This window comes from Lampris incognitus, chromosome 16, assembly GCF_029633865.1.
Source record: "Lampris incognitus isolate fLamInc1 chromosome 16, fLamInc1.hap2, whole genome shotgun sequence".
NCBI classification, from domain to species: Eukaryota; Metazoa; Chordata; class Actinopteri; order Lampriformes; family Lampridae; genus Lampris; species Lampris incognitus.
In genome coordinates, this window is record NC_079226.1 from 23,696,423 (window position 1) to 23,709,218 (window position 12,796).

The 12,796-nt window shown below is 43.1% G+C and overlaps 1 protein-coding gene across 2 annotated transcripts in view; it reads left to right on the forward strand.

Moving 5' to 3' along the window:
• Positions 1–12,796, forward strand: part of myo6b (myosin VIb) — a 60,059-nt gene that overhangs the window by 13,699 nt on the left and 33,564 nt on the right. For both annotated transcript variants that reach the window (XM_056295237.1, XM_056295238.1), the window contains exons 10-16: positions 361–441; positions 2,830–3,010; positions 4,957–5,101; positions 6,936–7,093; positions 7,669–7,760; positions 8,356–8,428; positions 11,103–11,230. In XM_056295237.1, coding sequence (XP_056151212.1) covers positions 361–441; positions 2,830–3,010; positions 4,957–5,101; positions 6,936–7,093; positions 7,669–7,760; positions 8,356–8,428; positions 11,103–11,230 — 858 coding nt within the window. The remainder of the gene's footprint in view (positions 1–360; positions 442–2,829; positions 3,011–4,956; positions 5,102–6,935; positions 7,094–7,668; positions 7,761–8,355; positions 8,429–11,102; positions 11,231–12,796) is intronic.

A 12,796-nucleotide genomic window follows, 5' to 3' on the forward strand; every position in this document is an offset into this window, starting at 1 on the left:
CCGGATGTGGGTATGTGTCCTGGTCGCTGCACTAGCGCCTCCTCTGGTCGGTTGGGACACCTGTTCAGGGGGAGGGGGAACTGGGGGAAATAGCGTGATCCTCCTACGCGCTACGTCCCCCAGGCGAAACTCCTCACTGTCAGGTGAAAATAAGCGGCTGGCGACTCTACATGTATTGGAGGAGGCATGTGGTAGTTTGCAGCTCTCCCCGGATCGGCAGAGGGGGTGGAGCAGCGACCGGGACGGCTCGGAAGAGTGGGGTAATTGGCCGAATACGACTGGAGAGAGAAAAGGGGGGGGGGATCCAAAAGAAAAAAAATAATCATGTTTGTGTGTTTTTATGCTGTTTGCCTGTCACAGTATCTGAATCGAGGATGCACAAGATACTTTGCCAATAAGGACTCTGATAAGCAGATCATGCAGAACCGCAAGAGTCCAGAGGTAATCGTATGTTCATTTTTCCACATTAACCCCTCAATGTGGTATGGATTTAATGTTCTTTTGCTGGTTTTTTTTTGTACAAACACAAAATGCATTACTTGGCCGTTGAAAGGATGTGTTTTGTGATAAATTGGCCTGTGACTTAAACAGAGAATTGAATATCAAGTCAAACAAAGCAAATAATGTATTGTGATGCAACCCCATTCAAGAGGTAATGAATCATTTTAATTAGTACAGATTGTTATTTTCCCCGGTATTTTGGGCACGTCTGTGATGTGTAAACAGGAACTGAGGAGACAATCCTACAGGAATATCACTATCGTGGAAATAAAGTGTAAAAGTCAAATTCAATCCAGCAGCTCGTTAAGAAGAATTTTATAAGACGTGAAATTAGTTCAGCTGCTGCATGTGTGTTTGATGAATTATGTACAATGTGGAAAATAGAGCCAGTTGTGGTGTGCCGCAAATGCTTCAGGAGAAAATGTAATTACTATTTCGGTCAGACTATAGGAGGAATTAGGTTGACATTTCGCTCCCTCCGGGGCTTATTATCAATGCCTCCATTTCACGTCTCGTTTTCCAGGATAGGAAAATATCTTCTTATATGTTAATGAAACTTTTCACAAAAATCTATTGCGAGACTGGAAATCAAGGGTGTGCACTTTCGGTTTTCTCTCTATGGATTTTACACTTGCTTACTTCTGGCAGCACACTGCTGCATAAATTATAAAACCAATTTTGCACGACGTAGCAGTCAGTGATGGCTTACATTTTTTTTTTACGGTTCATATTGATTTATACAATATTATCTTTAAGGTTAATGTGCTATTTCACCTCGGTAGGATGTTTTATGCTTTTAGGGTACACAAACACACACACACACAGTATAGAAATTCATTATGCATTAGATGCACCTGGTGATCCACTGTCACCTTCCGCTGTAAGGTTTTCTTCTTTTTTTCCCAGCTCTCAAAATTGGAATTTGCTATTTGTATTTTCATTTGCATTTTCCCTCTTGAAATGTTTGGTCGTGAACAAAAGTGAAATTGTATTTTTTTGCTTCTGTGATTTTTGAACTAGATTTTCAAACTGAGTGGTTTGTAGGGTTACGTGCATGGTGCACGCTTAAAAGAAATGAAAATCCTGTACCAAATCCTCTATTGAGCTCCATGGTGTGCCATTGATATTACGTGTTACTAATCAAGTAATTGTATTGTCTTTCTGTCTTGCCACATTTATGTGTTATATAGGACACTAAGGTGATACTTATTTTCCCTATTAAGACTCACTGCTCTCTACACTCTGCATTGTCCTGTCCTGAATGTAAACACTGAGATGCTCAGGTTTTACATGCTGCCATTTCTAGTGCTTACGGGAAATGAGTGCATGCTTCCTCTTTGTCTGCATGGGCCCGCTGGCTCGGGATGGGATGTGGTGTGTGTGTTTGTGTGTGTGTGTGGGGGGGGTTATGTTTAAACACATTGTAAAATACAAAGGATGCTTGTTTATTCAGCTTTTCCTGCTGTGCAATGTAGGGCTGCACAGTTAATGTTGTATAGCTGCCTATCATTGTAGTTTCCACAAATCGTATGCATTGGCACGTCGGTAATTTTGAACACATTTCAGTACTCACTGCACTCGAAAAATGGTCAAGATGTTCATTGTGCAATAAAATGAATTTGTGCTTTAAATCATTGAGCCTCATAATCATGTTTAATGATTGTGATCACATTTAGTAAAATAAACTGAACTATAATTTTAGCCATAATTGTGCAGCCCTAATACAAAGTCACTGTATGAATACACCAGTCACTTTCCAGCACTGAAGTGAAATCTCTTCAGATGTGGTGGATTTATAAGAATGCGATGCATAAATTGCAGGCTAAATTCTCGACTGAACTCATCCAGTGACATTTGTGTGCCTAACCGTTCTGCTTTGAAAATCCTTCATTGTTCCCTATGGCCAAGACATCAGAAGGGCCACCGTCTTCGTTTATGCTGCCGGTTTTCATACGCCTAGAGACCAGGCTGATGTAGCAGAACAGCCTTGGTTAAGTGTGGGACGGTGGTGGATCTGTTAGCAAGACGAGCCTTTGGCACATTAAAAAAAAGTCACTTTTGTTTAGTTAAGTGCACTGAGGTAGCTGAGTCATCTTTTTTTTTTTTATCCTCTAAACTCAATTTGGAATCTGCTTCATTCAAAATATGAGGAGAATTCAAATTAAACTGTAGATGTAACAGTTCATGCAATGATGTTTTTTTTCTGTAGAGATCTATTCATTAATCTCCTTCATATTGAGTGAATCATGCTTCAAATTGAGTTTATTTTGATGGCATCTCCTCCTACGAGGTCTCCTCGGTTTTCTCATTCGCCCATGTGCTTCCCAGCACCTAAAGACCGGCGCTCTGAAGGACCCGCTTCTTGACGACCAGGGAGACTTCAACAGGATGTGTGTGGCCATGAGGAGGATCGGCCTGGATGACACCGAGAAGCTGGACCTGTTCAGGGTGGTTGCCGGCGTGCTGCACCTGGGTAACATCGACTTTGAGGAAACAGGAAGCACCTCAGGTTGGGCCTGATTTGTACATAAACAAGAGCGTTTTACACAGTCTTAAAGCTTCTATGAGGAGTTTTTATTTTTTCATTTATCAGTCTCAATGCAGTTTTCATGGCTCTATTTGGCTGATTTAATCAAACGTGGCTGTCAGTGAGATTAGATAGTGTTACATAATTATTCCAAATGTTTGCCTCTTCCTTTCAAAATCAGACGAAAAGCTTTAAGGCACACAGACGGGATGCATAGCCACATGATACCTTACCTCACTGCCGTACATCTTTCAAACACTCATTTCTCCAAAACAACACTACAAAACAACCCTGGGGTTCAAAGGTCCTGGGTTCAAACCCCGAGGTAGTCCAACCTTGGGGTCATCCCAGGTCGTCCTTTGTGTGGTGTTTGCATGTTCTCCCTGTGTCTGTGGTGGGTTGTCTCCGGGTGCTCCAGTTTCCCCCACCATCAAAAAAAGACATGCACGTTAGGGTTAATACTCCTGTCTTTGCCCCTGACCGAGGCAATGGAAAGACTAACTGGAGTCGGTCCCCAGGCGCTGCCCACTGCTCCTAGCTACACAGCTAGGATGGGTTACATGGAGAGCGCAGTTTCCCTACGGGGATCATTAAAGTATATCAAAATTGGAAGAAAAAAAACAACATCTCTCTTCTCTCCAAAACAAATGCACCTTGCTACCAGAGGGTGTCTGTAGATCTTTGCGGCTAAGGACAATGCTTATGTGAAATGAAGTCGTCTCCCGTGAAACCCTACCGCTTTTGTTCACAGGGATGCACAAAGTCAGCAAACATCCCGAACTCTGGCCACTCTGATGGCCGAGCGGAATAAACCGCCGTCATGTGGCTGGGAGGTTCGTATCTCAGACTCGTCGTAACCGGTCACGGCCAGAGCGTCCGCAGGGTAAGGCATTCATTATGCCACCCTTACCTGAGGGATAGTGGGTGTAGATTGGTGTAGTGTTCGGGGACTCGTCGTTCTCCAGCGAGCAACCCCTCTGGTCCATCCGGGCACCTGCAGCCAAGCAACCGAAAGCATTCTCCCTACGTCTCCTTCGCGGCCTGAAGGTAATGCAATCCATGCGAGGCTTCAGCGTGTAAAATAGCGAGAGCGGCCGACACAAGTTTGAAGGAAGCTGGTGTTACGACTATCTCCTTCCTGTGGAAACATGAGCCAGGCGGGTTATTAAACAAGAGTTCCGGCCATATGCCATTGGGTTAATCGGGTGGGATAAGGGGAAACGCTAGAAATACATTTATATATATATATAAAAAAAACCCATCCCAAACTCCTCCTAGCAAGCTTTAAGTACACTCAACACACACAGGCACATGTGCAGCCATTTGCACAAATCTGGGTACCACCATGCAGTGCACAGTTTTCACCAAGTTAAAATTGTGAGAAATTCCCACATCAGTGACATTCATTTACAGAGACAAAAACATCCCGTTTGCAGGTTATTTCATATCTGCAAGCTCGTACCAATATAGGACCTTGTGTGAGAATCCAAGACTTAATTTACGCAACACCGACAGATGATCATGAACAAAATTGTAAGAGCCTCAAAGCAGCACCTATTTTACAATGTGTGATAGCAACTATTATAAAATTAACAGATGCAGAGTCCTTGGATATCACACACATGTGTCAGGCGAGATACAATGAAGACGTCTTTTAACATGGCAAACATTCAGGAAGGTCAACACACATTGCTGTTTTTGTGAAGGCTTAGTCTCATTAATTATAAACACAGCCATACACAGAGGTAACGTAAAGACAATAATGGCACAGTAAGGACCTCTTTAAAAGGAAAAACCCATTGGCTTCCACTGTCTTATAAACATGTCCATCTCCATGTAGTGGGACTTTCACAGAGTGTCTGCGTGTCTGCGTGTCTGCGTGTGTGTGTGTGTATGTGTGTGTGTGTGTGTGTGTGTGTGTGTTATAGGTGGATGTGTGTTGAAGAATCAGTCAGGCCAAACTCTGGAATATTGTGCTGATCTGCTGGGTTTGGACCAGGATGACCTGCGGGTCAGCCTCACCACCAGAGTCATGCTGACTACAGCAGGGGGCGCCAAAGGAACAGTTATCAAGTAAGACTTGCAGCATTCCTGCTGCTTGGGTTTCTTTTGCTCTGATCAGTTGACAAGAACAGCAGCGTTTGCTTTCGGATTGGTCCTCTTTGTCAAACAAGTAAAAGCAGCAGGGTTTATCCTCACAAGGCTGTCAGAAGATGCTCATGTCCACGCTTGCAGCGTCTTAGCATTTGTTGGTAAAGAGTGGTTCCTCATCTCTGTTAACTTCTCTATATTCCTCATCAATGGCTGTCAAATAGACACCAGTCAGTTAATGAGCGATCCAAAGATTGTGAGTAGTTTTTAGACAGAAACTGTGCCGAATCAACACTGGCAGTGACGGGGCATTTGGCAAAGTGACAGTGTAAGAGTGCTATCCTTTTTACAGACCACTCTGTACCAAGCCAGGACCTCTTTATATAGAGGGAAAAGCCTGAGATTGAATTAATTCTGTTACGTTATGGACTTAGTATACTTTAAGGTGAGTCTGTGCTAGATGAGATTACTTCACCAAAGGATATGCTGTTTGAATTTAGCACTCCTGTCTAGTCACTAACAGCGGGCCCCTACTATGTCCTAATGGTATATTGATAAAAATTACGTAGTGGAGTATTTTGGATGTGTTTGAGTATTTTCTGCATCCACTCAGCCACTGTTAGCATTGTTGCATAGGGTTTCTACATTGTGCAAGAATCTTGCAAGGTGGTGTGTGAGGTGCAGCATGGATACAGTTTGCACATACTATGTTGGTGAGGTGGTGTTTGAGAGATGGGGACCAGGTTTTGCAGATGAATATTTCAACAGGGCCAGATGCCGCCCTGGTCTGAAAGTGTTTTCTCCGCATAAATAATGCAGACTTAATCTGAGGAGACCAGAGAGGAGGGCTGCAGTTACCGTATGGGCCTGGTGCCTAGAGAGCAGGTGGGGTGAGGAAGGGAGATGGGAGCCGGGCTTCGTCATTAAAACCCCAGACAGATCCACCCTACCCTGGGGAAGGATGAGGGTAATTGAGGGGGTTAGTGGTGGGGTTAGTGTAGTGGATAACTGGATCTATGACTGGTGTGTATGTGCGATATTGCCATTTAATAGGAACATGGGGGGGGGGATTATAAATGCTCATTGCGGTTTGCAAGACCTGAACGAATGTTGTGGTTTCCTTGTCTTAAACTTAAAGGGCACTTGTGGTTTATCAGACCTTCTGCATTTACCTGCATGCGGCCATGCTGAAATGGCCTAGAGGCCATCCTTTTCCCATGAGAATAGGTAACGAAGGACCATGCCTCTGTAATGGATATGCTTTTTTTTTTCATTCCACCACGAAGGAGAATAGGAAGATGGAATAATTAAAAAAAAAAAAAAAGAGGGAGAAATAAAGGTGAATGTTGATGATGGCACAACATGGTCTTGAATGTGAAACAATCTGTCTATGTCATGTTGTGGACTGGCTGAGTTGAACTCCAGTGCCCCATAGAGCTGCACTTTGTCCGTACAGTCAGGCCCACTAAATAATTAAAACTGCACAGTGTTTAAGTGCCATCAAGGAGTCGAGCAAGGTTCAGGGGGGCATATTTAGTTTTAATGCCTTATCTTCTATTTCTCAGAAACCCTCATTTGAAAGTAGTCGTCCAACTACAGCATAACGATCAAGAACAAGATCTTTTAATACTATGCAGCAAAACTGACCCATTAATGCAGTCAAACTTTTGATGCTACATAAAAGTTGTGTTCATTAAAAAAAAAAAACTGGCAGAAGAGAAGATGGGGCGAGGAAAAAGAGCTTCAATAAGAGAATTTTTTTATGCCCCAGTTTTCAGACTGACTCTCTTCGCCCCACTTTGTCTGTCCCCTCCAGGGTGCCTCTGAAGGTGGAACAAGCAAACAATGCCCGCGATGCCCTGGCGAAAGCGGTGTACAGCCGCCTCTTTGATCATGTGGTCAAACGAGTCAACCAGTGCTTTCCCTTTGAGAACTCCTCCAACTTCATCGGGGTGCTGGACATTGCTGGCTTTGGTAATTGCCTCCAGTTAAATCAGAGTCTAATAGAATACATTACAGGACAACTGTACTTATCTGTCAGTTTTGCATAAACGTGAAATCAGATCATTACAGTGAAACTCAGTAATGGGTTTTATTGGCTAAGTAAATAAACATAAAGGTAATTTGATTAGGTGAGGCGTGCAGGTAGATCAAATGAAATGCAAAAAGTTGTGCAGTAGAAGTAATATGCATACATTACACATAACTTTTGTAAAACTGAGTGAAATGACAACTGTTGTCCCTCTGGATGATATATTTCACTGTAGTGTTTTAGCAGAGCTCGTCTTGTTTTGTTGCTTTGCATTGGGTGGTACATAGATACATGTGTGGGCACTTGTCTGAACTCCATTTCTAGGTACCCAAACACACACACACACACACGCATATATATATATATACTATATATACACACACTTAATTACAAGGACCCTCACTTGAGGAGTAATCTCCCTCCACTGCCTTAATTAACACAGGCGTTCCTAATTTTTGGTTTTAGAAATTAATTTCAATTTATGTGTTTCCTCCCCTGTTTTGTCTCCCCTCCTCAGAGTATTTTGAACATAACAGCTTTGAGCAGTTCTGTATCAATTATTGCAATGAGAAACTGCAGCAGTTCTTCAACGAGCGTATTCTGAAGGAGGTGGGTGAGCAACACATGCATTCAGCTGATTTAGCACGCTAGATTTTTTTTTTTTCTTTCTATTGGAAATGTCGCTCGCATGATGAAAAAATTAAATCTTTCACTGGCTTGGGAATGAATAACCAGCACCCAGATTTCTTGCTCTCTCTCTCTCTCTCTCTCTCTCTCTCTCTCTCTCTCTCTCTCTCTCTCTCTCTCTCTCTCTCTCTCTCTCTCTCTCTCTCACACACACACCTTACATTTATCTTTCTCTGCCTTTCCATCTGTCCTGCTCTCTCTCATTAGCATGATAATTTCTCAAAGGACATGAAGAAGCTTGCTTCTCTCATGTGATCTCTTGCTTCTTTCATTTCCAAGGTCTCCAATTAAACCACCACAGCTCTAATTTCAACCACCTTTTTGGTGTCTAAATAAAAGTGTTGTATGTTTGAAGTAGAACAAAGACTTTTTTTTTTGAAGCGGCTACTGTCCTGAGGCCACCCAGAGAAATCAAAACACATTTTTATACAATCAAAGACTATTTTCAAGACAGTGATATGGGAACATAATGGTTTTTCATGGTCTCTGTATTTAACTGGTGGCTATCTTCATACAGGAGCAAGAGCTGTATCAAAAGGAAGGGCTTGGAGTGAATGAGGTGCATTATGTTGACAATCAGGATTGTATAGGTAAGTGCCCCAAGTGTCACTGTCTCCATCACATGTCCAACATCTCCTTATTTTCCCATGGTGTAACACGGTGCATGCTGTAAAGTGCAAGATGATAACTACAGATGACTTGGATTGGATCAGCATCTGAAAGTGCAGCTGACAAGACAGATGATTAGAATTGACCACTGAAAGGGAAGCAATCACAATTTTCAGCATTATGTCTCTATAGTTGTGGGCGTCCGGGTAGTGTAGTGGTCTCTTCCGTTGCCTACCAACATGGGGATCGCTGTTTCGAATCCCCGTGTTACCTTCGGCTTGGTCGGGCATCCCTGCAGACACAATTGGCTGTGTCTGCGGGTTGGAAACCGGATGTGGGTATGTGTCCTGGTCGTTGCATTAGCACCTCCTCTGGTCAGTCGGGGCGCCTGTTCAGGGGGAGGGGGAACCGGGGGAAAGTAGCTTGATCCTCCCACGTGCTACGCCCCCCCTGGCGAAACTTCTTACTGTCAGGTGAAAAGAAGTGGCTGGCGACTCCACATGTATCAGGGGAGGCATGTGGTAGTCTGCAGCCCTCCCCGGATCGGCAGAGGGGGTGGAGCAGAGACCAGGACGGCTCAGAAGAGTAGGGTAATTGGCCGGATACAATTGGCAGAAAAAAGGGTGAAAAAAATCTAAAATATATATATATATATATATATATATATATATATATATATATACGTGGTTGTATAGCCAATTTGGCATCTGATCAATGCCTGACGCACGAAACAGGCTTGTACTGCTATGAATTACAGTTTTTTTCCCCTACATCTATCGTAATACATCTCTATACATGTATCGGATAACACCTCATTTGCAGCTATAATACTGAGCCATAGTCTGTGTGTCTCTGAAATGCTACTGAAATGGTACAGAAGAATGTTCACCAGTAACATCACTGGCCGGACAGTCTGTGAACTGCCGTCATTATGTAGCATACGATGGCATCAAATAAATATAAATGTATGATAATGTTGAGTATGCACACTTTATGAGGATGTGTGCAGATACATACTAAGCTCATGTGCTTGTTGATGCATATATTAACTTTGTGTGGAATTCTGACATGTCAAGCTAGATGGGTGGGTTCACCATGGCACAGGGCCATCAAGTGACATCCGGGGACATCATTAAGCCGAAGCGTTGCCTTTGAGGACTCGTAAAGCACAAGATTGAGCGGGCAGACACGCAGGCTCTGTCTACAGGGCCCTCTCTCCGCAGACATGCCAAGAAAAGCTGAAATATACTGTCGGCTCAGCCCCAAGGCATTCATTCGGGCCATTTCTTCAGCTCAGGGCTGTGCATCATGGATCTGTAAAATTACACTTGTTTGAGGGACAGAAATACTACCTTGTCATTATTGAGGATGCTGACATGTCGATGTGTCTGAAGGGAGACAAGTGTAATGAGCGGTTGGGGGTTTTATGGCCTCTTTTGTGCCTTGATAAGTGGGAGAAATGATGCCGCCTTGTTTATATCTCCGTCCCAGAATGAATCCTCGAATGAATGGGATGAAGTAGTCAGTGTAGCAAGGTGAATCAGTTCAATTTGTATTTCAAAGGCCATGATTATTCAGGTGCGGGGTTAACTGACAGCCGTGAATAACATTTATGACTTGCAAATGACCGTTTGAAATGGCCATTAATTCACTCATCAGTCTTCAGGATTTATGCACAGGTGCTTGTTCATGCAAATTTCTTTTGCCGTCCTTGGCTATCAGATTATATTCCAAACAGCACATCACATGAATAATTCAGAAATATCGCTAAATAAGCATCCTGATGAACATGTATTGTGCCTCGCCTCGAGTATTCGCGTCCAGACACAAAAGGCACGTCGTGGAAATTTCCAGAACATCCCGCATTCAAAAATTATATGGTTCAGTGATTTCTTTCTCTGTGTGATTATCACCGTTGTATATTTCACCACTTCTTTTGTAGAAAGCTCGTCCATGACGGTGAACATGTGGGTCTTCCTTGATATTCCCTTTTGCTCAACACAGCTGCAGAAGAAAAATCACACGTTTTAATTATTCTACAGTGTGGCTAATGTGTTGCTTGGATATACAAGAGTAATGTGACCTACTAAAACCTAAGGTTTTTAGTTTTATGCTCACAAATTTCAAACACAAGTTCAAATTTTTGTGTAAATTCATGTTCTATATAAATTGAAATTTAATAAGTGGTTCAGTCATGTAATTCATATTTTAACTGTGCATTGTACAGCTTCACACGGTGGCCCAGTGGTTAACACTGTTGCCTCACAGCAAGAAGGTCCTGGGTTTGGACCCCAGGCCATCCCAGGTCCTTTCTGTGTAGAGTTTGCATGTTCTCACCGTGTCTGCGTGGGTTTCCTCCCGGTGCTCCGGTTTCCTCCCACCATCAAAAAGACATGCATGTTAGGGTTAATACTCCTGTCTGTCCTCCTGACCAAGGCAGTGGAAAGAAGAACTGGAGTTGGTCCCCGGGTGCCGCAGCTGCCCACTGCTCCTATACAATAGAATGGGTTAAATGCAGAGAACATATTTCATTGTAACCTGTACAATGACAAAATAAAGTGGTGTTCTTCTTCTTTCTTTCTTACTAAATGAGTTGGCGTGTTAGCTTGAACACTACCACTGTATTTGACTGATGAAAATAATTGTCCTTGCTAGACCTGGTGGAAGCGAAGCTAGTGGGCATCCTGGACATTTTAGATGAAGAAAACCGTCTACCACAGCCCAGCGACCAGCATTTTGCCCTGGCTGTGCACAACAAACACAAAGATCACTTCAGATTGACGGTCAGAATACTATGCAGCTCATTTTTTGTTTCCGTCTCTCCTCTTCTATCATTCTCCCACACCCTACTTTCTTTTGGTTGTTTATTTCTCTTTTGTTGAGACCTGAAATTCATGCAGCATTGTCACTGTGATAGTAGTACTTGCCTTGTATGTAATAGCAATTTCGCTGATGACGCAAGGTCTTAGTCCTCCCCCGCCCCCCATATCTCTGTCTGTGTAGCTATTGTTCTTCTCTATGCAAGTTTCCCTCTGCAAGCGTGAAATCCCTTTATAAATACAGCCTTGACATTAATTCAAGATTAGAACTGGCTGGCTGCAACCGCGTTCTGTTGCAGGGAGATTAATCGTTGAAGTAAAGCTAATCGTCATATTTAATTCACAAATTAATATTCATCTTAATATAAACAATACTTGGCTGGACCATGTGTATGATCTATGTTTGAAATTGTAGCCTGTTTGCTACTGGGATAGTCATTGGTAGTGTCTATAATGTGAATTCCTGGATAATAAATGTTCATCTGCAAATTTCTGTAATAATCCCAGTAATATTGGTTGTTGAAGTGTACTGAACTAGCATATAACATGACATGGTTAAGCTACAGTAGAGCTACAGTAGAGTAAAAAAAAAATGTTATAAATGCAGTTGCAAGAACAATACTTTCTAATCATATCTTGGGATGTTTGATTTGAAAGAGAACTTAATTTAATTGTAATTATAACTATTCTGCTGCCCGTGCCGCAATGGTTAGCGTGGTCACCTCACAGCAAGAAGGTCCTGGGTTTGAACCTTGGGGGTCGTTCCAGGTCATCCTCTGTGTGGAGTTTGCATGTTCTCCCCGTGTCTGCATGGGTTTCCTCCGGGTGCTCGGGTTTCCCCCCACAGTCCAAAGACATGTAGGTCAGGTGAATTTGCCATACTAAATTTTCCCTAGGTGTGAATGTGTCGGCCCTCTGATGGACTGGCAGCCTGTCCAGGGTGCCTGCCACCCAATGACTGCTTGGATAGGCTCCAGCATCCCGTGACCCCAGTTGGGACAAGCGGCTTGGATAATTGATGGATATAACTATTCTAATTATCTGTTAACTCCCCTTCCTCTTTCATCTGTTTCTATGTACTGATGTCTCTCATTTTTCTAAGACTCAGTCTGTATTGACAGGCGAATTCACAAAGAATGGATTGCGGCTGCTGTGATAGCACCATGAATTGTGCATCACTTGCGACCGCTATCTGCCCCATCTCAAGGTCTGATTCGCTAAAGATATTGCGCGAATGATATTACAGCGCAAACGCGGCCATAAAGCTTTGCAGCGGAATGCAATTTGCCCTTGTTTTGAGTCTGATTGCAATTATCCATGTGGCAAAGCATAATGGTGGCTTTGCACCAAGAACCGAGTTGGCAGGTTCAATGTCATCCTTGATGTCATCAAGTAAAGCAAGAATTGTTTGACCTGTCAACCTGTATCTGCAAATTTTGGTCTCAGTGAAATCAAAAAGTGATATTCTCCTTCGAAATATCCACTCACGAGCAGGCCTGGCATGACGATGTCTTCGCCTGGCTACATTCA